Source organism: Hippoglossus hippoglossus, chromosome 16 (assembly GCF_009819705.1).
Source record: "Hippoglossus hippoglossus isolate fHipHip1 chromosome 16, fHipHip1.pri, whole genome shotgun sequence".
Classification (NCBI taxonomy): Eukaryota; Metazoa; Chordata; class Actinopteri; order Pleuronectiformes; family Pleuronectidae; genus Hippoglossus; species Hippoglossus hippoglossus.
In genome coordinates this window covers 2,549,982-2,573,217 of record NC_047166.1, presented here as the reverse complement: position 1 = coordinate 2,573,217, position 23,236 = coordinate 2,549,982, and the positions used below count along the sequence as shown (strand labels likewise).

General features: G+C 44.3%; 1 protein-coding gene across 4 annotated transcripts in view; it reads left to right on the top strand.

The window, feature by feature from the left end:
* Window positions 1-930: 930 nt before the first annotated feature.
* scap (SREBF chaperone) overlaps window positions 931-23,236 on the top strand; it is a 27,039-nt gene continuing 4,733 nt past the window's right edge. The window contains exons 1-14 of one of the 4 annotated variants that reach the window (XM_034611468.1): window positions 931-1,135; window positions 6,918-7,118; window positions 9,748-9,868; window positions 10,271-10,428; window positions 11,431-11,651; window positions 13,218-13,323; window positions 13,957-14,129; window positions 14,655-14,781; window positions 17,581-17,693; window positions 17,955-18,049; window positions 18,271-18,369; window positions 19,045-19,257; window positions 19,388-19,773; window positions 19,972-20,121. In XM_034611468.1, coding sequence (XP_034467359.1) covers window positions 6,997-7,118; window positions 9,748-9,868; window positions 10,271-10,428; window positions 11,431-11,651; window positions 13,218-13,323; window positions 13,957-14,129; window positions 14,655-14,781; window positions 17,581-17,693; window positions 17,955-18,049; window positions 18,271-18,369; window positions 19,045-19,257; window positions 19,388-19,773; window positions 19,972-20,121 — 2,084 coding nt within the window. In that variant the 5' untranslated portion in view covers window positions 931-1,135; window positions 6,918-6,996. Of the gene's footprint in view, window positions 1,146-2,475; window positions 2,861-3,496; window positions 4,089-6,917; window positions 7,119-9,747; window positions 9,869-10,270; window positions 10,429-11,430; window positions 11,652-13,217; window positions 13,324-13,956; window positions 14,130-14,654; window positions 14,782-17,580; window positions 17,694-17,954; window positions 18,050-18,270; window positions 18,370-19,044; window positions 19,258-19,387; window positions 19,774-19,971; window positions 20,122-23,236 lie in introns of those variants that run through there. The other 3 variants (XM_034611467.1, XM_034611466.1, XM_034611465.1) reach the window with 3 other exon arrangements.

The following is a 23,236-nucleotide window of genomic DNA, read 5'->3' as shown; positions in this document are numbered from 1 at the left end:
AAAACACAAACAGATTCTGTAACTCAAGAACAATCTGGAGCCAATGACCTGATTAGAGTTTGGCCTACATTGATGTTTACATTTGCATATTAATGAGTTAAGAATTAGGTCATGGTGTGACATAAAGCAATCTGTTAAGGTTAATTAAATTAACAAGAGTAATTGTAACACTACAAGATGTTCACACAACATAAATCTAATAAAACTGTTGATTCGAGATTCAAGATGTTTATTTTCACCATGGTTATAAAAGTTTAAACTACAAGTAAGATTGTGTGAAAAACAGAGAAGCTCCATCATAGCAAACAAAGTAAGTAATAAACAACAGAATGATAATTAAAGATAGCATTAATAAAATATAAAATGTGCATTTAAAAAATAAATATACAGCTAGAAAGTGTTATGCCCCTGGATATGATAGGATTTATTCCTTCAGAGACGGACAATGCCCAAAATTACAGAACTAAGTAGAGCAAATACATCATCCGAGTCCAAACAATCCCACAGACAATTGTCTAGTGCTTATATTGGAATATAAAAGAAAACAGGAAGAGATTTAATGAGTTCTTCACAGTTTTATATGTTAAAGACGTATATAATAACTTCACAAAGCATAGAACTACAGCTCAATTAATCCCTTTTCTGGTCCCCTGGAAACATTTTTGTTGTAGTTTTTGCTATTCGCAGCTTGTTTCTGTAGTTGCACGTGTTGTGTTGCATGTGACATCAAATTGATGAACTTATTTTCTTAATTTTTAAGTGTAGTATTTTCTATTTGCATGTGTTTTCTTCACGTTGGTCTCTCCCGGCCTCCGTAGTAAATAAGGAAGCTCTTCGTCCACACGTTTCCCTGTGCGGTGACCCTGGTGTAGGTGTAACCACAGTTCCCGCCTCTAGAGGTCGCTGCGCCCCTCGCTCCGCTCCCCGCGGGGGGTCAGAGGTCGGAGGTCAGAGGTCCCCGAGGAACCTGACAACCAGGAGGACCGCTGCACCTTCACGTTAGCATCGGGTCTAGCCTCGATAGCCTCTGGACGCCCCCCCCCCCCTCCCCCCTGCACAGAAGGGAAATAACACAGCGGGGTTTTCGTCTCTTTCCTCCGGAGGACGACAGCAGCTACACCCGAGGATCCGTGAAGTTAGTCCAGGCAAGTGAGTGGGCTAACCCCCCCCCCGTTAGCATTAGCTGCTAGGTGGAAGCATGTGGGTTGTTTAATGGTGTTAGCGACAGAAGCGGTTTGATCTCCTGCACTCACGCACGCACACACACACACACACAAACACACAAACATTGCGTTGGTTTCTATAAAACCAGGTGAGATCCCCGCACATGTGGGAATTAGCTTCACGTGCTAACGCTGCCTCTGCGCGTAGCTAGCTAACTTTAGCGTTGGTTTTTTTTCCCCATATGCGGCTGCGTCGTTAGCTTTAGCTTCTTCTCCCACTTTCTCCGTGTCCGGCTGGTTATTCCAGATGTTTGCCAACACCAGCCCCTCGTGTCACGTGCGGCTCGTTCTCTGTTTACTCCAAGTTGTTTGTGTCAGTTTGTTTAAAAACACACACACACATTTCCACTGGGAGCTCTCGAGCTAACGCAGCTAGCATCGTTAGCCTCCAGCCTGGTGCCATCATAAGTTGTCAGGACGAAGTGCAGCCATTCGGAGAAACGTCAGACTCCTGCGGGTGTGTGTGTTTATTAATCTCTTTATTAACATTTAATGTTCGTACATTGTTGTCTCTTGGTTTTTTTTAAAAGCTGTGGTTGTCGAGGACTGATGATGCAAGAGTCGCTCAGGGAAAGTTAGCTCACAACAACCACAGGAAATTCTCCTGATCTGAAGTGTTTACATGGATTTTAATGGATTCTATGAATGAGTTTCTTATTCCTACTGACATGTTATATGATATCTATGTATACATAAGTGAGTTTTGTGTGCTACAGTCCTGCAGGATACTTGTAGCTAACGTTAGCTAGCTGTCAGTTAGCCTGCAGGTTGATATGTGACAGTTCCTGAGAAGGAAGCTTCACTTGCTGAAACACACGAGAAACACTCTCACTTATCTGAAGCACGTGTAAGAAGAATGAACGTGTGAGGAACCAGGTGATGGATTTGATGCAGCTCAGTGGTTTTTTGCCTCTTTTCTCGTGTTTTGTTGAGGTGCTGGAGAAATGTTTTTGGGGCTTGAAAGAAGAGACTCTCTGCTGATGGCACATTCATTCAGCTAAAACTACATATTATTGATTTGGCCCCTGGTTGGGAGCTGCTGTGCTGGTTGGTGCCTGATGTTGCCACAGGGTTGCATCATTAGCTCCGCCAGTCCTGTGTGTACTCACTGTCTTATGCCAATTTCACCAATGCTCTAGATTGAAAAAGACGCCTTTTCTAGTCGTACGCAGTTAAAAACAAGTGCACGATAATCTGCGTGTATAAATAATCTGCCAGGAAACAGACTGCTTGATACACATTGCCTCTTATTGCAGTGTGGTTACTGATTGACAGGACATTTCCCTCGGTGGTTGTAAAAAGGCTGCGTTGCAATAATCTGCTCATCCACATCAAGCTTCCCTGTGTATTTACAACAGGACTAATGGGCCCCACAGATCAGAGGAGCATGCTTCCACATTATGCAACAGTGTCGGAGCAGGCGTGCTACGGAGAGTAGATGTTGCCTAAAAAGCTCCCTGGAATGTTTGTGAATGTGTTGTAAAGTTTTTTAGCTTTTTTGCTGAAACAAATCCTGCCTAGCTGCACTGTTGCTGTAAATGTGTCGCTTGATACGGAGAGTTGCTTATTATGCCCATGGATTCTTTTAACCCTGGAGATGCCTTCAAGCTGGGCATTTTAGGGAGTGTGGAAAAGAGGTAAGCTGCTGTTTCATAACCTCTCATTTGAGTCTTGTCAGTGTCTGTGTGACTCTCAATGGTCTCAGTTTTAAAGAAGCTTCATTGGCATGTGGCCTTTTATTAATCTACCTTAATCTGCAAGTCACCCAATTAAGCTGCAGAGCCCCTCAATGACCCCCCTAACTGAATTAGCTCCTGCAATGTGAAACGCTGTGTCTGTCATGTCCGTAGCTGTGTTTTTGTGCTGGCTCCTCGTGCCGGGGGCATATAGACTGCTCTTTGTTAGACTATTCGTTGCCTAGCGCAGATGCAAATGCATAGGGCTCTTGAACTGAGGCATTTTCCCATGTTTTTGTTAGAGACATTTATTTGAGTTTAAGCAGAATTGTTATTTTCATTTGCTCAGCCGTAGCGGATGGTTTAATCCAGCCAACACCATCCGGTCAGACAGAATAGGATTTTCAAACTATCTCTGGTCATCTGCCAAAGTCACTGAAGAGAACACAAACTCACCAGCTCGAAACAACAGTGAACCAGCACGTTGCCTGTGGCTGCTGTGGATTTCCAGCCCTGGTTGTGAATTTCTTGTGAATTTCTTGTTTCAAACTTATTAGTTTTTTAACATGTGAATGTCTCTGCGTGCTGTAATGTTCGTGATAGCCCGCCTGAAGGCTGTGTCCACAGGAGAGGGGAAGCCGTGGGGCGGGGGGTGGCCATAGGCCCTGAGCCCTGCTCGTTGAGTTTCCAATCGGCTAAATCCCGGATTAGTTCACTGACGGAGATGCAGCTGAGCCTTTGCCAAATCAAGCCTGGCTGCTGCGTAACCCACAGCATGCAGTGAGCAGGGCAGACAGCTGAGAGATGGAGGCATTCATTGAAAGTTGTCCCTGGAAAAATATCGAGCGGGAGCAGAACCTGGAGACTCGGCTTTCCGCAAGAAACACAGAGCAGAGAGGCTTTACTTCAAAGCCGTCTTTGGACCTTTGCAGAACCCATTGTGCAAGCCTGCCAGGACGTTGCTGTGTTTACTGTATAGTGTATTTATAACAGCAGATCAAGAGACTCCAGAGGCAAATTCCTCCCAGGGAATGTTTCCGTGGCTCCCGGGGGGACAAACCGAGCAGCCACACACTCTGCCTGAAACCCGAAGGAATCACTATGTTAACCACAGGGCTCCGCTTAAGCTCACAACACCTGGATATAAACGGCTGCGAGCCAGAGAGATAACCTGGTCCCCCATCAACAGGTACGGACTCAGAACAGAGCGAGGCTTCTTTGATTTGTACGGTGCGGGAGCGGCTGATAGTACAGAGCGTTATCGTTGTGTTTTGGCACGGTAACTAATAACATGGTGCTGCTCGTGGACGTGTGAAACGCTGAGTCAGGGGAGTCGGTCCGGTTCAGCAGAATGAGACACTGTCCAGCTGCCGTAGCTTTGCCCTGGCGGAGAATTAAATAGTGTTATAGAGCGGTGTGTGTAACAGCAAACACTGATAGGCTGTGTTGAACCAGTCTGCTGAGTAAACAGTGAGATAAGAGCCGAGATTGAGCAGAGAAGTCAAACAGCAGATTGAGTCGGGAGCTTGAAGGGAGTTGTGCCACCCACAAGGCAAAGATTTCACACATTTCTTCCTCTTGTGTCGACATTGAATTAGAGTTCAGGACGCAGGCGAGCACAGAGTCACGATGGGGCTGTGTGGCCAGTTGACAGTTTTCAGTGGTGGTGTGAACATTGTGTGTTATCATTTACAGATGATTAAAAGAACGGAATGTATTAATTTCAAGCATTAAAACTAAAACAGTAATTTAAGTTTTTGTTTGACATAATTGAGATTTGTTTTCGTAATATTATTCAAAACCAGAGAAATATCTCAAAATTATGACACTGATTACTTCTTAAATGAAGAGAAGAAAAAAACAACTATTCACTAATTTTTCAAACAAAATGCCCAAAACGTGAATATTTTAGACTTTTCTATATCGTAAATGATAGCTAACTGAAAATCTTCAGGTTTTTAGACTCATGTCAGATATAATCTGGTAATATATTGTAATATATTGACCAGGAGTGGTCAGCCGGACCAGTGGACAAGTGGCTTACAGTCCCATCACATATTGTCACTACCACCCTAAGAGCAGACCTGATACTCTGGTCCAACACCCTGCACGTTGTCTACTTTGTAGAATCGACAGGACCCTGGGAGGATGCAGTGGATGAAGCGAATGAGAGGAAAAGGCTGCGGTATGCAGACGTGGCATTTGAGGAAGAACAACATGGCTGGAAAGCAATAGTCTGCCCCTGTGGAGGTTGGCTGCAGGGGTCTCATTGCAACATCCACCATCGGATCCAATGGCTCTGGATCAGGAGGAAAGATCCCGACATGGGCCCCAAGATGATAGGGACATGCACCCAGGTCTGATCAACCTGTGGATAAGATAAACCAATAATGATTAATAGTTAGTTACTGCCTTAATATGGATGTCAGACATAGTATCTAGTATAAATATCCAGTTTCCGGCCCTTTCTGCATCTTTAATGAGGAAACGATGCTCCTGTCTGAATGGAGGTGGAGTTTACCTGCTGCTCGGAGCCAAGACACTTTTCTCAGGGAACCTGGTGGCGGTTCCCCCCCCCCCCCCCCCCCCCCCCCCCTCAGGTGTGATCAACGAGACTTGTACACATGTCTAGCTGCCCAGTCGGACTTGCATGTTTTTGCACGTGTCCACACCTCTCTGGCTGCTGAATGAGCCGCGTGTTCGAGCGCTGTCGACCATGTGACCCCTACGAACTCGTCTGAAGGATAAAACACACCGTGCCTGTAGTCGGCAGCATGTGCGCCGTATGTAACCAATTAGGTGTCCAGGACAGAGCAGCCCCCAGAAGAACCAACCTGTGTGTGCAAGTGTGTGTGTCTATTTGTGAATGTGTAGTAGTGTTGAACCATACAACATGAGCCCTGTTGAGATGCAACAATGATGCACATTATATTTATAAAAAAATGATTTATATCTTAGATTTACTGTAGACGACACTTATGAAAAGCGTAAATGTTCATCATTGGGTACAAGCTCTACATCAGCATACACACATCGATTGGAATGTCAGTGTGAACATTGGACTGTGTACATCTCTGGCTCAGAGGTGCAGAAGGGCATTTTCCTGCTACTTTGGAAACACACTTCATTTAGTGTCACAAGTTGTAGTCGATGCACATATCTGACTTTTCGGTCCCTATCGGGTATCTGCCGATACTGAACACTTATCCGATACCAGTGAGGAATTTATAAGCTGTGTGGAGACTTGGTTCATTCCTTTATGTCTCAGGCAACATCAGGCTTGACTTAAATAGTTCTTACTTTGTAAAACAAAAATGTAATAGAAATAAATGCATGTGCTTAATTTACTGACTTGTTATTTATTTGTAAAATAATAAATAATCAGAATCAACAATCAATCAATTTGAGAACCCTCTGGGTTATTTTATAGATCAGACCTGATACCCAATCAGCTATTAGCAGAATAAGAATGAAGATTGTAATTGAAGAACTGTTTTCTGGTCGCAGCTTCTCAAAAGTAAGATTTTTGCTTTTGTCTGATTGAATAGTTTTACTCTTCGCACCTTGGACTGTGGAATTAGATTTTCCAAAGAGACACGTCTCATAGTGTCTGGTCCTGTTGAGCATGTGTTCAACAACCCCCCCCCCCCCATCTCCACCAACCCCCACGTTGGTGGAGGTGGTGGTATTAGTCGCAGTGAAATTGTCCATTATTTTCACGAGGTGACGTCTGTAAATTGCTTGTCTTGTCAAACCAGCAGTTTAATTTTATGTTCACCTCTAAATTCTGTTGGTGATCTATAAATACTTCTTTATTTATTTGTCTTTATATACTGATAAATGTGACAGACATTTTTATATACTAACAATTTACTGCCTCATTTAAATGTGACATGGTTAATCGATGAAGTTTCCATTGAAACTTCTCTGTGAATTATGCCAACTCTCTTGATTCCCTCTTTTAAGTGACGTTCGGTAAAGAGATCTGTTAAAATGATTTCCTCGCTCGCTCCTGCAGGTCCCTGGATGCCCCGCGGCGCTCTGTCCTCCGCCGCCCGGTGCGTTCCAATGGCCGGGAGTTGACCCCGCCCACCAGGATGACGCTGCGCGAGCAGCTGAGGCAGAAGATCTCGGCGGCCTTCTACCGCCACGGGCTGCTGTGTGCCTCCTACCCAGTACCCATCATCCTCTTCACCTCGGCCAGCATCCTCACCTGCTGGTAGGTCACCTGTCTACAAACATACAGCTCTACAGGGGGTGCAAAAAACTATTATTATATTATTATAGACACAATCAAATGTCCAGATAGTACAGAATGGGGACTTTGGATTTCGGACTGATTTGTCAGAAAGATGCTGGTTCAACTCAGTGGTCATTCTTCAGGACTTGGATTGTCGTGATTTAAAGGAAAACCTCACTTTACCAAACAGGTTACGTCATATTCTTCATATTTTTATTTAATAGATTGAATTGAATCAGAAATCCTTATTATCGGCATTAGTCCCCAAAAGTCTAACTCGCACATCGTCCTTAACTACAGCTCTAGAGCCGGCCATATTTGAAACTAAAAACTTGTGCAGACACTTGTTTGAACTGACCATCTGCGCACACATAGTAACTCCCCCCCCCCGCCGACACAACGCCACAAGCACTCACTTAACAAACACACACACACACGCATCTACTCTTACTAAACCACCGGTCAAGAGAAAAGAACACAGGTCAGGGAGTTGGCCTGGTTTCATCAGTGAAGACATTGTTAAAACAATCGCAGCGATCTGAAACACACAAACATGCACCTGCTGCGTGCTGTGCTTCCAGCACCTTACAGCAGGGGTGCCTGAACAAATGGACCACTGGCCGCCACCCGGGGCGAAGTGAAAGAAAAGAGCTGGACGACGGGGATGTTTAAGGCCGGACTAGAGCGAAGGGCTGTGAGAAAATGGCCCTGTGAGAATGGGAGGCCTGTCTCTCCATCTGCTTGTCAGGAGGGGGGCTGGCTCCACACAAAAGAGGCCTTTGTGGAGGTACAGTGACCTTGGAGAGAGGGAGAGGGTGGGGGGTGGGGGGGGAGGAGGAGGAGGGAGAAAACAGAGGGAGAGAGAGAATTTTCTGGGAGTTAACTGACAAGCAAGTTTTCACAAAGGAAGATAAGTGAAATTCACGCGAGCACGAAATGACAACACGTCGTCTCGGCGAGAAGTTAATCAGCTACCCAGTGATTTTGTAAACGTTTTTCAAGACACACGGAAAAATAGTTCTATAATTAAAAACAAGGATTTGATCCCAATCTTCAGAAATGTTTTTTGAAACAAATCAATTTTCTTTAACTAAATTACTCCACTGCTGTTCCTCAGCTGGAAGCTTCTGTGACTGCACATTAGAAAAGTGGAAAACGGCATTTACAACATGTTGAGTTTATTTGCGGTGGAGGATTGCGCCATGTGTCACCGATGTGCTTGCACAGACTCATGCAGTTAACTGTCAGAGTGAAAGCCAGGCTATTGTCTGTAGCTACGATTTACAGATGTCCCCTAAACGCCTCACACGCAGTTTATCAGCAGATGCTACAATTTACAGAGCTGCCCCAAATGGAGCCTGTTAGTGGTAAATGCTGCATAATAATGTCATTATTCTTAAATGTATTATGAATTCATGGACTGTACGTAAAGATTGACGACATGACAGCTCCGCAAAAGTGTGTTGCTCGCTCCTTGGTGATTGGTCACTTCCTGCCTCTGCCTGCTGCCCCCGGCTGCTCCGCCTCTCGCCTGAATAATACGGAGGACTTGTCGCTGTTGTGAACGCGTCTGTGCAGAAAACCTCCCGCTGTGTTGTGCATGTGTGACACAGCCGACAACCTTGTTGCTGGTCTAATTCAATGGGTCAATGTGGCGCCAGTTTAGGTCGGCTCATTCCCGAGGTCCTGTTAAAGGATTTGATCAGGCTTTCGACAATTAATGGAAGTCAATGCAATAAGGACAGTTGCGTAAACCTGTGTGTTTGTGATGTAATCCTCTGGTGTCAAAGTGAGTCTTATGTGACGACACCACAGTGTTTGCTTGCAGTTGCAACCCAAGTAAAAGCTGTTTCTTAAGAACGGCTTGCTTCAAACTCTGAGCCAGTTCCAAGTCATCGACCGTGTGGCACACCCTGCGTGGTCACTGCCTCTGGACCACCTGACTGACTCCATTCAGATGAATGAGGAGGCTTTGTGAATGTGTTTTTCACGCAGGGCTCAGGTCAGTGTGAACACAGCCGTAGATTTAGACAGGGAACTGGTTGAGTGCGCTCTGGCTGTGACTTGTCCCGACGACAGCCCTGCGGCCAACTTTTCTTCAGGTGCTCTGTTCTGACTCGACCGCCGACTGTCAGTCTGACATGCAAGGCTATAGTACGCAGAGAAAGAAACAGAAGCATGTTCAAAATGAACTTGCTACCAACACGCACACGCACACGTTTCTTGGGAAACAAGAAATTGACTTGTTTTGTACAGATCCAATCTATTACAGGAAAAAGGGGAGTGGGTTTTTCCAGGTAGCTCTGAAATTACACACACACACACACACACGACTGAAGCACAACCCCTCTAACTGAAGCTCTCTGTTTACAACTTCAGATTTTTTAATACTTATATTTAGTTCTGTATTTCATGATGAGATGAGGTTTTGGCTGCTCGACAGTCTGAGGAGAAAAGCCTGTGAGGAGTATTAGTCTTTACCTGCACTTGTTTAGGCTAGAACATTACTACACTGATGTGAATTGTTGTATGAAGGTTAAGTCATTCTCATACTTGTGTTTTATTTACCCTTTAACCCCCCCCCCCCCCCCCCCTCTCTCTCTCTTAGCTATCCGTTATTGAGGCTTCCCCTGCCTGGGACGGGTCCTGTGGAGTTCACCACAGGGGTGCGAGACTACAGCGTCCCTTCCCATGAGCCTCAGGGAGACCTCGGGGAACGACCCGACTGGGTACGACAAGAGAAAACGCACACACAGATATCTATACATCTCAGTATGTTCAGTGCCATCATCCTTACCCCTTTAAATGTATTAATGCGTTAACTAATCTCAAACCTGAATCCGAACAAAATGATGCATTTTGAGAAAAGCAAACTAGTTCTCAGTTGCACACAGTCTCACCACAAAGATGGAGGCTCGTACACAATGACAGCAGATGGCAAACACAAAGGAGCGACTCATTTCATTGTCGGCAGTAGTGTTAAGTTACTGCCTCCGAGGCGGTGGGACAGGAGACGTCACAGAACACTTCCACTGCCATTAGTTCTGGTGTCGAATCAGGAAACTGACCCTTTACCTGTTAATGTGGCTGCTTCAGTAGATTAAATGTGCTTGTGCGTCCATGTGCTGCAGTACCGGGGTCCGCCGGTCGCCTACATCCAGCAGGTGCTGGTGAAGGCAGCGGTGTCTCCGTGGGACAGCAGCCTGGTGCCGGTGGACATGTTTCGGTCGCCCCTGGGTCGAGTCTTTACCCTGCTGGAGGAGATCCGTAACCACGTCCACACTGACAGGTAAACAGACACGCACACTGGTAGATGACCAGTGGAAGAAGTGCTGAGCCCAACAATATGACAAGGGAAAATATCACAAGTCCTGCATTAAAATCATACCTACTTAATTTAAAGTAAAGTAATTTTATTAGCAAAATTCAATAAAAATATTCACAGTACATCTGAAAATGCAAAGTGGCACCAATCAGAATCTTATGTTTTATTTTTTCGGATATTAATTTAGTATAATGTGTTAAAATGATGTTTCATTCATGAAATCCAGAGGTGCAAACTATCACAACATGAAAATGTACCTGAAGTATTTGAAATACAAATTGTACTTTAAAACACTGAGTAAATCTAATAAGTTACTTTCCACCACAAATCAGATACGTAAAATTATGCATCATGAACAAGAGACATAAAATACCAAACAATAAGTGAGTAAACATGCTTATCAGAATTTCTCTAAGCTAAAGGTGACTTCATCAAAATCATTACTGAAACATTCATCAAAGCAGTTCTGGTTTAATTTGACTATTGATTAATTACCTGTAGTCGTAGTAAAGACAGACTCAACACTTAGACTTCATCTCTCCTCTCTTAAATACTATTACTTTGTCTGTCTCCAACACGAAGCAGTTTAAAAACAGAAAAACATCCACGACCTTGAGTTATGAAGAAAAACAAAACTGGACTTTTAGTGAGCATTGATCTGTGGTGAACGATGAGCTCCTGGACTTTGTGGTGCTCTGTTTGACAGCTGCACTGTACCAGTGATAGCAGAGCTGATTGTAGACACTTTGTTGTTTTGCTGGAAAACAGAGAGAGTAGAGACCCTAATGAAGGTCGTTCAATTCTAAAACAACTCTAAAAAACGTACTGCCATTGTCTAATTAACTTATGCCGTACTGATTGATAATTAATAGATTAATGTTGTGTCCTGCTCAGATAATAACTTGAGGAGCTAACTCCCTCTTTCCTCTCACCTCCTCTGTCTTCTCCCTGTCTCTCCTCCGTCAGCTCTGGGGTTCGCAGTCTGGAGGCGTTGTGTCTCCAGGTGACCGACCTGTTTCCAGGGTTACGACGGATGCAGTCGGTGCTTCCAGAACACGGCTGCCTGCTCGTCTCCCCCGGCAACTACTGGCAGAACCAGCGGGAGCTGTTCGACTCGGACCCCGACCTCCTCAAGACCATCCAGAAACACGAACCCAAAGGCCTGCACACCTCGGCCACGCTGCGAGGTAGGTAGGGGTGGGGAGGACCAGGCAGACAGGAAGGCAGACAGGAAGGCAGACAGGCAGACAGGAAGGCAGACAGGCAGGCAGGCAGACAGACAGACAGGCAGACAGACAGACAGGCAGACAGACAGGCAGACAGGCAGACAGGCAGACAGGCAGGAAGGCAGACAGGAAGGCAGACAGGCAGACAGGCAGGCAGACAGGAAGGCAGACAGGAAGGCAGACAGGAAGGCAGACAGGCAGGCAGACAGGCAGACAGGCAGGCAGACAGGCCTCCTCTGTGCGATTGGACAAACTGAAGCGTTTCTTTTCCTTGGATAAGATGTTTCTTTCATTTCCTTAAATGCGCCAAAAGGCAGAGTTCATGTGAATCAATGGCTTGTCAGATGCTCCTGTGTGCTGCTGACAGACTCACGCTTTGAGCCACAACTTTCTCTTAACGTGTTGATTATGAAATATATCAGAATGATGAATCTATTTGAACTCCTGACACATTGCTGAGAAATGTCATCCGTGGGAAGATTTTATCGGACAAAGAATTCATTGTCATCAAGCTGTTTCTCAAGGTTTTAAAACCACAACCTTCAACGTTTACTTTACTTTACCAGAATTAATGAACTAAGTCATTTTCATGGTGTGGCACCATTTTTTATTTCTTGACATTGTGATACCTCCAGTTTAGTTTGCTTCCTGTCTTGTGCCATAAGATTTCCAAACAAATCCAGCCTGAAGGTATTTTATCTTCTAGTAGAAGCAGCAACTGACAAATGCAGTCTTCTGAATTGTCAGTGATGATAATGGTGTCTCCCTTTATATAATGGTCGATATGGTTTGTTTGGTCCTTTTATTGTCTTGACTGCCTTGTTGGAAGCAGTTTATCATTCAACAGGAGTAATCGTGGGGAGGTGGTGAGTGGTGAGATTAGCTGTATCGGCAAACTAAGAGGGTTTTTATTCTGACGGAGAACAAGCCGTTTCATTCCTTGGGAACTTATTGAATTCTCTTAAAACTTTACCCACTGACACAGTGAACCAAATCACCCCCAAAGCCCGCTCAGCATTCTGCCTCAGACTCCGGCTCAAGTGATTTAGAGGTGGCGAGATTATTGTGGAGCCGGAGTCAGGGGACGGCTTGGCTGCCAGATGCAGTCGCACTGATACTCTTGTTCACACTGAGCTGATGTAGGGTCAGTCACACTGGCATGGGAAAGCTGGAGAGGAATATCCCAGCAGCCCCGGCGAGGCACAAGGGTACTCGCCTACCCAGTATGGATTATATTAAGATTAAAAAAGGGAGACGACATTTACCTGTGATCGTATACATTGCAGTTAATTTATTATTCTTGCACGAGCTGCTCTCCTGCCTAACATGTTATCTAACATCTGACAACAGCAGCTCAGTGTGATATCAGCACCGAGATCTCAGAGCTTTCTCAAATAACAGTGGTCAGCTGGTCAGTAGAGGACATAGCTCATCCAAGGCCCAACACTCATTGTTGGTCTTTACACCGATGTGCCGCAATGTGGTTGTTTTTAATAATTGTTAATTTTGTGTGTGTGTTTGTCACAGATCTGCTGTTCGGCGTCCCTGGAAAGTACACGGGGGTCAGTCATTACAACAGGAAGAGGGTGGTGACGTACACGATCACCGTGGTGCTGTCCAGCTACGATGCAAGGTGAGTAACGTGGGCAATAAATAATAATGTTTAATGTACGAAATAAGTCAAGTTTCAATTGAATTTTGAGAGAAAGAAGGAAAATGTCAGTATTAGCTTTAATTTCTTTACTTTCACTTTTTTTTACAGTTAACTCTGCTGTGACAAATGTGTTGGGTTGTAATTACGTTTCTTTTCGGGTCGTTCCCAGAGTTCTTCTGTGTCACATGAAGGATAAATGAATCTTGCTCTTTTAAAATACCTCTAAATGGTTTGTTCTTCTCTAGTTGTCGCATGCTGCGTTCATTAGAGCTGTGATGTGTCCTAACTGCGATCCGTGTATTTAAAGACACCATCGATTTCAAGACATTTTGGCTTTTTTAGCCTCTTCACGTAAAGATGCTGGTTTGTTTGACTTCACTTTTTGCCAGTTGAACAAAAGCTGTTATCTATGTTTGACATGCAGAAATTGAAGGTAATTTGGTTTGAACCTCTCGTATAAACAATCCAGTGGCCTGAGACGGAGACTGGTAATGGACTCCATCCTGCCACAGTACTTTCTTACAGTCATGTATACAAATAGGGAATTAGTGGGCCGCCTCTGTCTTGCTGCTGTGGATGTCGATGCTGATCCTGAGCTCTGTGTGCGTGCAGGTTCCTGGGCAGCCTGCGGGCGCGTCTGAAGCAACTCCACCCGTCGGCCAACTGCAGCCTGAGAGACGACCACATGGTTCACGTGCACTTCAAGGAGGAGATCGGGATCGCGGAGCTCATCCCCCTCGTCACCACATACATCATCCTTTTTGCCTACATCTACTTCTCCACACGTGAGTCCACCTCCTCTCTCTCTGTCTCTGGCTCGTGTATCTTGTTCCTCCGTGACTTCTTTCCTCACTTACCTTCGTGCCTTGGTCACACAACCCACATCGCTTAATCTGCGGAAGGTGCCAAAGATCCAGGCTTATGCCGATTGCGCCTTTTTCTGTCCACGTGTGTTCGTGTGCCAAGGCTGTTCCTGTCTGGTGCAGGGATAATCCCCACACAGGAACATTGTACACCGCTGCAGGAATGCACCCAGCTAACACCTCAGATACTTGCCAGCACAAACATTAGTTCAGGCAACAAACGCACACAAAAACACATATTGTTATTCACGCTCAAGCTGATTAGTTAATTCACGTTTGGCACATTGTTAAAGACGTTTGTTCCTCGAACTGGTATTTGCAAAAGTACCGAAAAATTGCTTGTAACTGCAGTTTTTTTTCTTGTTGAAAAGTTGAATAGTCCTAATGTCTCGGTTGGATGTAAACTTATAGCTTCCTGCTCCTAACACTTCTCTTTGGTCCCTGCAGGTAAGATTGACATGGTGAAGTCGAAGTGGGGCCTGGCTCTGGCTGCTGTGGTCACCGTGCTCAGCTCCCTGCTAATGTCAGTGGGACTGTGCACGCTGTTTGGACTGACACCGACGCTTAATGGAGGGTAAGAATCCCGTCTGTGCAAACTATCACTATACCTCACTATAGTTCCAGTAGTGAATCTCCCCAACACAACACCTGCGACACACATACAATTGTAGCTGTGCCGTCTGCGTGTAGGTGCCCTGCAGCAGAGGAGATCAGAGAAAGACTGAACATATATCATTTTCTTTGTCCGTTGCTTTACATTTTTTTGTGGTTGTAAATAAAACCCTTGGTTCTAACACTTCAGTGAACAGACGCTCACTGAGAGACAGAGTTCTGTGGGTGAACAGCTGTTTCTGTGATGCTGTGACTCAGCACTTAGTGCAGAAAGAATAATAACTTAACCCTGAAGCAATACTCACCATGTTAGAGCATGAACCAGAAAATACATCAGCACAGAAATAATGATTTAAGAGCTGCTAATTGATTTACATGATGATATCAGTATTTCATTTTTTACCTCTGCCAAGGAGGTTATCTTTCTGTTTTGTTCGTCTGTTTGTCAGCTGGATTATTTAACAACTACTGGACGGATTACCATGAAACTGATCCTGGAAGTTTTTTTTACTTTCTCTGAAGCGTTTCCTATAAGATTAATATAATCTACAGATTACCTAGTGAAAGGTGCACAGATGGAAAAAGTGAAATATTTGTTCTTTGGTGCGTGAGAGCGAGATCTGCATTGATGCCTGTAGCGGAAATTTATCTTGAGATTTGAAATAATGAGTTTCTCAGACCGGAGTTGTCTCGGAGTTTTAATTATTAGCTCTGCAGAGCATCACTGCTGCAGAAAGAGGAATCAACCCCAGCACCCAGTTGCACAGATAAAGGTCAATAGGAGGTGAAATTACCAAGTAAGGGCATGAACTTTGAGGTTGCATCCGCTAAGTGCACAGAAAACAGTCAAAACAGTAGTAAGACATTGATCAGTGGAAGTTTCCATTACGTGCCTCGTGTGGGTTCTTTCACACCTGCAGCTGAAACTCAGGTCTGACTGTCTGCATAGATTCTAACTTCTATATGGACGAGCGAGCTGCACACAGCTATACAGTGCAACAACAGAGCAAAACACCAAGTTGGAGATCACTGATGTTATTATGAGAAGTGCAAATTCATCACGACCAGTTTATCTTATTATTGTCATTTTTTTTATGGGAAATCACAGAGAAATGATTAAATTCAGCTTCTGTGTCTCAGTTGGAGCGATTTCTGCAGCTAATCTATTTTTCTCTGTAACAGACAAAGAAAAGTGTCCTGTTAATATTTACTGGCCCAACAGGCCGTTATTGTTTCATCATTATCTCTTATCGGTTTCACAGAAAGACAAGGACAGGTCCAACAAGATACACTAACAGTTACACACACACACCAGTTTAGTGACTTCCCATTTCTTCTGCATTGATTTAAAGGGATTTCCCTTAATGTTTACAACGACTTGGCAAGAAGAGACGAGAATTGAGGGGGCGTGGAGGTGGATGGGGCTACACGAGGGGGCGGGGATAAAGTGATACTGACATTTAATTGTCGTCCAATCATTTGAGGATTATTAGAAAGCAGACAGCGTGGCGTGATAACGGCGCACCGCTGTCCAACCACTGACCGAGGTCTACGCAGGTCGGCGGTGGGCCGTGCTTGTACTTCGTGTGTTTGCAAAAAAAAGAAAACAGACATCAAGGTCAACGGACACACGCAAACTTCTCATTCTGCCGACTCACGGTTTACTCCACACACACGGGGCTGCTCAGATAATGTTATTCTGTGTTTGTTATGAGCCGTGTGCGACTGAGTGCGTCTGATGTAATGTGCCGAGCTGCTCACTCCCCTGTGACCCAGTTCTACACTTACTTCTGTGGCCTAAGCTTATCACTACTCTCTAACTAATCTCTCTTCACTTTATCGACGCGGACATTCCCGGCAGCGAGTTGTTGGATACTGACACATAATTCTGAATGTGGGCGACTCGCTGCTTTGCATCTGGCTGCTGCTCTGACGGGGAAATGAAGCTTTTATTCTCAATAACCAGTAAAAGACATGAGTCACTTGACCTTACTGTAAATGACCATGGTGATGAGTTCAGTTGACATTAGTAAGCATCATGGGAGTGAGGGTGACTCACAGTTTCCCCCTGAAGTTAGTGCTGGATAACAGCAGTGATGTCGTTACTTGATTTAAATTCAAATCCAAGTCCAGAATCAATTCATTTTAACTTGATCCTTAATGATTCTGTTACATCAGCTAAGTACTAATGTTCTTCTCAGAATTGAATACGGTTGTGGAGATGTTAACTTCTACTGAGACAAAAAGGGAAAAATCATTTTCTGGAATTTAAGAATCCATATTGGATCTTTCAAATTGCGATTAATTGGATTTTTTTAATCCAGCCCAAGATTATCAGATTATTACATTTTTTTTATTTCTTGACTACTTCCTTTGGAAAATAACTGCCTCTCAAATTAATAATAAAAATAATTTAGACCAATGTCCTTTTTCAACGTACAATTTTGAACTTTAAAACCTAAAGAAGAAAGATTTAAACCAAACTCTGCTGCAGTCCTTTGACTCTTTGCTTGTGGCTCCTTGTTATGTTGATGATCCAGGATCTAAATCTTAATTTCCCCTTGAGTTCATTGTCAGGTTATCTGACGTTACTGGGAAAAGTCATGACAAAGGTTCAAAACACATTAATGATGTTAAGGGGGTGATTTGATAATAAGTGAGATAATCTAGAGGATTCATTCGAGCAGACATTCTGGAGTCAAATTGCTTTTGTCCATTTAAGTTTTGGTGATTCAGCTGTTTGTCTGTTTCCTCTCTGCAGGGAGATCTTTCCGTACCTGGTGGTGGTCATCGGCCTGGAGAACGTCTTGGTCCTCACAAAGTCTGTCGTGTCCACACCGGTCGACCTTGAGGTCAAACTCCGCATCGCTCAGGGTGAGAACAGTTTGTGCTCATGGTGTTGGCTTCAGGTCCAACAGAACACGTGTCTATTTCACTCGTTGCCAAAAAATTCGCTCCGCCAAGGTTATGTTTTTATTGCTGTTTGTCTGTTAGCAGGATTATGCAACAGCTGCTAAACTGACAGGCCGAGAAAGAACCCATTAACTTTTGGAAAATGCATGTTTAAGAGCATTAAGCTTTTTTTGTCCGACTGCATAAATCAAGCATTTTAAATGTTGCTATTTCTTTCTGCAGGCCTTAGTAATGAGAGCTGGTCTATCATGAAGAACATGGCCACTGAACTGTGCATCATCCTCATTGGATATTTCACTCTAGTTCCAGCTATCCAGGTGAGAGAAACGTGTTTGATTCCTTTCATCAAGGAATCAAGAAATCACATGCTGTTAGCAGATCATCTATCTATTATGGTCTGTTGCTTATTTAACAAAATAAGAGCAAGTAGCACTTCTGTGTGAAGCTATTTAGTCGTCCAGCCACTTGTTTGTCTCGGGGACAAATAACGTGTTTTGAGTCTGACTTCTCTGGTGTCTGTGTGTTTTTATCTTTCTAGGAGTTCTGTTTGTTTGCTGTTGTGGGGCTGGTGTCGGACTTCTTCCTGCAGATGTTCTTCTTCACCACAGTGCTGTCTATAGACATCCGGCGCATGGAGGTGACAACTCACACACAACCTAAGAGTGTATAAGTCTTATGTAGACTGATGATAATATTCAAGTCACAGATATAAATCACAGTAATCTGTAACACCAAGCATTGTGTAGAATCTCTTATTTTGTCACCACCAAAATGTTCCGTGTTGTGTATTGTCAGTACATTTTTACTGGTGTTATAGACGGTCTGTTGGACAAACCAGTTTGACAATCAAAGGTAAAACCTGATATTTAAACACAAAGTTGACGTGAAACTCGAGCTAGCACACACACGACATGTCACTTTCTGACATATGTAGGACTTAGGGGAGTTCAGGTGGCGGTGACAGGTCCACGTACATTCACCACATAGTTTTCAGATTACTGTTTACCCGCATGTGCACGTCTCATTTACAACCTCTTACTGTATAGAGCTCATGGTTCTTTATCCTGTCTTACACACACTCACACTGAAACCTTTCACTGGACTTAGCTCAGTGCCCAGATAAATAAGCATTAGTACCATAAACCTATATATTTAAATACACAAAAACATACAATATAGATCCCTGTTAAATCCTAAATTCTGTGGGAAATATGGGGTTTACGTAAAATATGTGATAAATACGGATGTAACTAATACGACTGTTTTCATTATTGATTGATTGAAATGTCTAAACCGTCCTTGTTCTCCTCAGCTGGCCGACTTGAACCGCCGCCTGCCGGCAGAAGCCGGGCTCCCTCCTCCCAAACCAGGCCCACTGCGTCCACGTGAGGTCCCACCCCCACCACGACCCTCCCCCCACACGATCACCCTGCAGACCCCGTCCTTGAGGACCCTGAGGCTCCCTAAGAGGCTGCGTGTGGTGTATTTCCTGGCTCGCACACGCCTGGCTCAGCGTATCATCATGGTAAGAGGACTGGCTCAGATCAGATTACTATACAAGCTTTTTTATTATGTTTTCATTCCTATTTGTTTGAGGAGGATAGGCGTACTAATGAAATCCACCGATTATTAACATCAATTTGCTTCATTTCCAGGTTGGCACGGTGATCTGGATCGGCATCCTCGTCTACACCGACCCAGCCGGGATCCGCACCTACCTGGCTGCACAGGTGTCTGAGCAAAGCCCCCTGGGAGATCCCGGAGGAGCCGGCCTGCCTCCGCAACTGGGGGTGGCCCCCGTCTTCCGTGGTGGAGATACCACCAGCACCCTCAGCATCCACCCCGCACCAGATCCAACTCCCGTACCCGAGAACCAATCGCAGGGCCACTACGGCTCGGCCAGGGCGGGGTCCGAGGGAGGGGCCCCGCCCGCGGTGCCTCAGATCACGTGGGGGTCGGAGGACGAGGAGGGCTGGAGGAGGCTGTCCTTCAGGCACTGGCCGTCGCTCTTCAGCTACTACAACATCACTTTAGCCAAGAGGTGAGAGGTGCAGGAGACGTGTTTAGTGTCAGTTAGTCACAGTTGTTCTTTTTATTCACCCTAAAACAAATAAGTTACCTAAGTGAGTCATTTCAGGTTGATTTAGTAATTGACACATCAACAGTTAAGTGTCAAACAACAGTGATAACATGTTAACGGACAGTAGTTTATTAAAGATCCCACTTTGTCCACTTTCAGGTACATCAGCATCCTGCCCGTCATTCCCGTCACCGTGCACCTGAGTCCCCAGGAGGCCATTGAGACACGACACCCTCAGGACACGAGACATCCCCCCCCACCCATCCCCAAAGTCTCTGCAGATCTACAGACTGACCTCACCCTCTACAAGTGAGCACACACACACACACACACGCACACACACACCTTTCACTTGAATATACAAACTTGAAAGGTTTCTAATATCGCCGTTTCCTCTGACCCGCTTAAGAGCTTGTGTGCATTGTGTTGTGTGGTGGGAAGGACGGACGTGTCATCGGTCATAGTGTTGCGACACATATTCAACACAACCAGAAGACAGTTTGAATAGCTCATAAGAAGTTGTCATTACAAAACCACTAGAAGGGAGAAACATTTACCTGTGGTGTCATAATACTGAGCAGAAAGGATCATTGATCACCTGTGTTTAAACATCTGTACAGGTTTATTAAGGTTTTATAAACTCATGTTGTGAGGTTTCTATAAAAATAAAATAAAACTCCTTTAAAATACTGATCAAACAATGAAATTAAAATGTATCTCTGCGACTAATTCGTCCAAATGGGAATATTTTCTATTTAATTTGTTACACTTCCATAAATTGATAAATTTGGCCAAAAATGTAAATCTTGAAAATCAATAAGAAACCTTCATACACTCGTAGACACAGTCCAGTGTGAAAACAGGCCACAGAACATGAAGGTGTCTTTCTGGGTCTTTTTATATCAGGGTGTCATTGAACTGATCGCACATTGAAAGCTTCCTGCCGTCGTCCCTCAGCTGGAGCAGTAAAGTAGAGTCCAAGGTGATTTAAGGCCGAGGTCACGTGTAGCTGTCATATTTATAACCAGCACAGATTGAAGATCAATACTGATTCTTCCTATTCTAAGAAATTACTGTTTTATGCTCTCGTGTTGAAATTCTACTCCGATACAAAGGATTTCCACTGCAGGATTTAGGTGTTTCATGAGGTTTAAATGTTAGTTCTTCTACAGTGTACAGGAACCTATTTCTCTTTCTTCTAGATCAGTCATTCCCAAAGTGTGGGCCGCGGCCCCCTGGTGGGCCGTGAGAGGTCATCAGAAAATAAATAGATAAAAAAGTTTCAGATTTGTAAGTAAGCGTTGATTACCACCAAACATTTATGATTGATTTAAAAAAAAAGTAATCATCACAGGTAATGAAACAAAGACAAGAGATTTAAATTCCACGTTGTTCTTATTTTATCTGACCTATAGAGCAGGTGTCATTGTTTTTGCTGACCGTCACATTAACACTTGAACGCATCCTTAGCGGGGGAATCACAGGTGAGGGAGAACTTTGTTGTGAGCTGGGTCGAGCAAAGTGGAGCCGAGGAAAGCTGCTGATGACGAAGGGGAATCAGGAAGTCAAACTGAATGATTCAAAACTAAAAAGACGACTCGCAGAAAGGAGTCAAGTGAGTACCTGTCGCTGGCCCAGAGGACAACCCCCCCCCAAGCCTGCGTGTGCGCCGTGTGCGCTGAGATGCTAGCTAGCAAGACCCTGGGACCATGTAAAGTGCGCCGCCATTTAGAAACTAAACATGGACAATATTTATCCAAGCTTCGAGCACCTTTTTAAAAACACGCTGAGAGAGCATCGGAGCCAGCTACGCGGCAACATCACCTCTCTCATCGGGTGAGTTACAGGTGACACGATGTCAATATCAAGGATATCGAGATAAACTGCTTGAGGTGTCAGACCAGAGGAATTCCAGTGTTAATGTCAGTTTATGGACTTTTTATTTTTTTATGCCTCAAATGTGTTTTTCTTCTCCCTGATATTCTTGTCGTGCTCTGTTATAAAAACAGTAAGAATACATTTTTAACAATACACTATTTGCACTTCATGTTTTTTTTTACATTGGTTGCTTTGCTAATTGTTTCGCTTAAATGTGGATGTTATTGGATTTGCACTGCATATTCCTGCGTTCATATACAATTATTTTTGCTATAAAACTAATAATATGTATGATTCTAGTCCTGTGTGTGGATCATATAGTTGTGATTAAAGGTGTGGGTGGGCCGCACACATTTTTCAGTTTTCAAATTGGGCCGGCGGCATTCTTAAGTTTGGGAATGGCTGCTCTAGATGAAGAGAATAAAAGACTGAAGGGTGCATAAAGTGCAGTGTGTGAAGTGTCACTGGAGTGATTGTTATCTTATCTGAAGCAGAGATAGAGACAAAGAGAGAGGAGGTGAAGGAAGGGAGGACATCTGTTATCGCTGCCTCTCGTATTATTGACTCTTGCAGACTGGACCAGCCTGGTCGACTGGTTTGCGTTCAGGATCCCAGTGATCTGTGGTGTAACAACGGAGATGAAGATGGTTTATGTGATGAATTATGAGTAAAAGCACACAGAAGGCATCACAAGCTGTTACAACACCCTCCAGGGAAACCTGGAACAGAGGAGACGTGTTTGCAAAGTGACAAAAGAAGCTTAAGAAGTTGAGTCAGCTTTGCCCTGGAATTTGAAGGTTAATCTTTCTTATATTACAGGTCGATTTTGGGCCATAAAATACTCTCAGGAGAAGTTTGGTTTTGGAAGCTGTTAACTTGAAGGCGTGTTCACACTCTATTCATCTCGGAGGGAGGTTTTACCTTCGATTGAGCTTCCAGTGCTGCTGAGCGTTGTGTAATCTGTCGTCATGTTGTCGCCCCGATTGCCAAGTGGAAGGTTGAGTCGTGTGTTTCATCTTTGGACAGTTGATACGAGGGTTATCAGCTGCAGTTGAGTCAGGGTCGTGACCTTCAAGCACCTGAGTTTATGGCTTGTTTAGATGACCCTGAAGCTGAGAGAAGGCCAGTGTGACAAAGGTCAACACCGAGGGAGAAGCAAATAGAGAAGAAGTCATTCTTAACTGTAAGTGTGAGTGGCCCGTGTTCATAATCGAGTTCTGACAGAGACGTTGTTATCTCCCCAGGAAATCATGTAAAATACACTCAGAAACAACAACAACAACAAAACTATTAACCTCTAACAGAGACACAACGTGACGTTTGTTCACAGGTTTCAGCCTCTGGTCTAGTTCCAGGGGACACAGGGTGTTTATCGACTGGTATTTCAAACAGACTCGTAGGTGTCACTCGTCTGACAGGTTTCATCTGCACTGTTTTGACACATTCCTTCACAAATGGTACAGTCCTGTGTTTATTAACTTCACTTCAAACACACACACAGTAAACTCATAGTGTTAAAGCTGCAGATATTTAGTGTCACGTATCA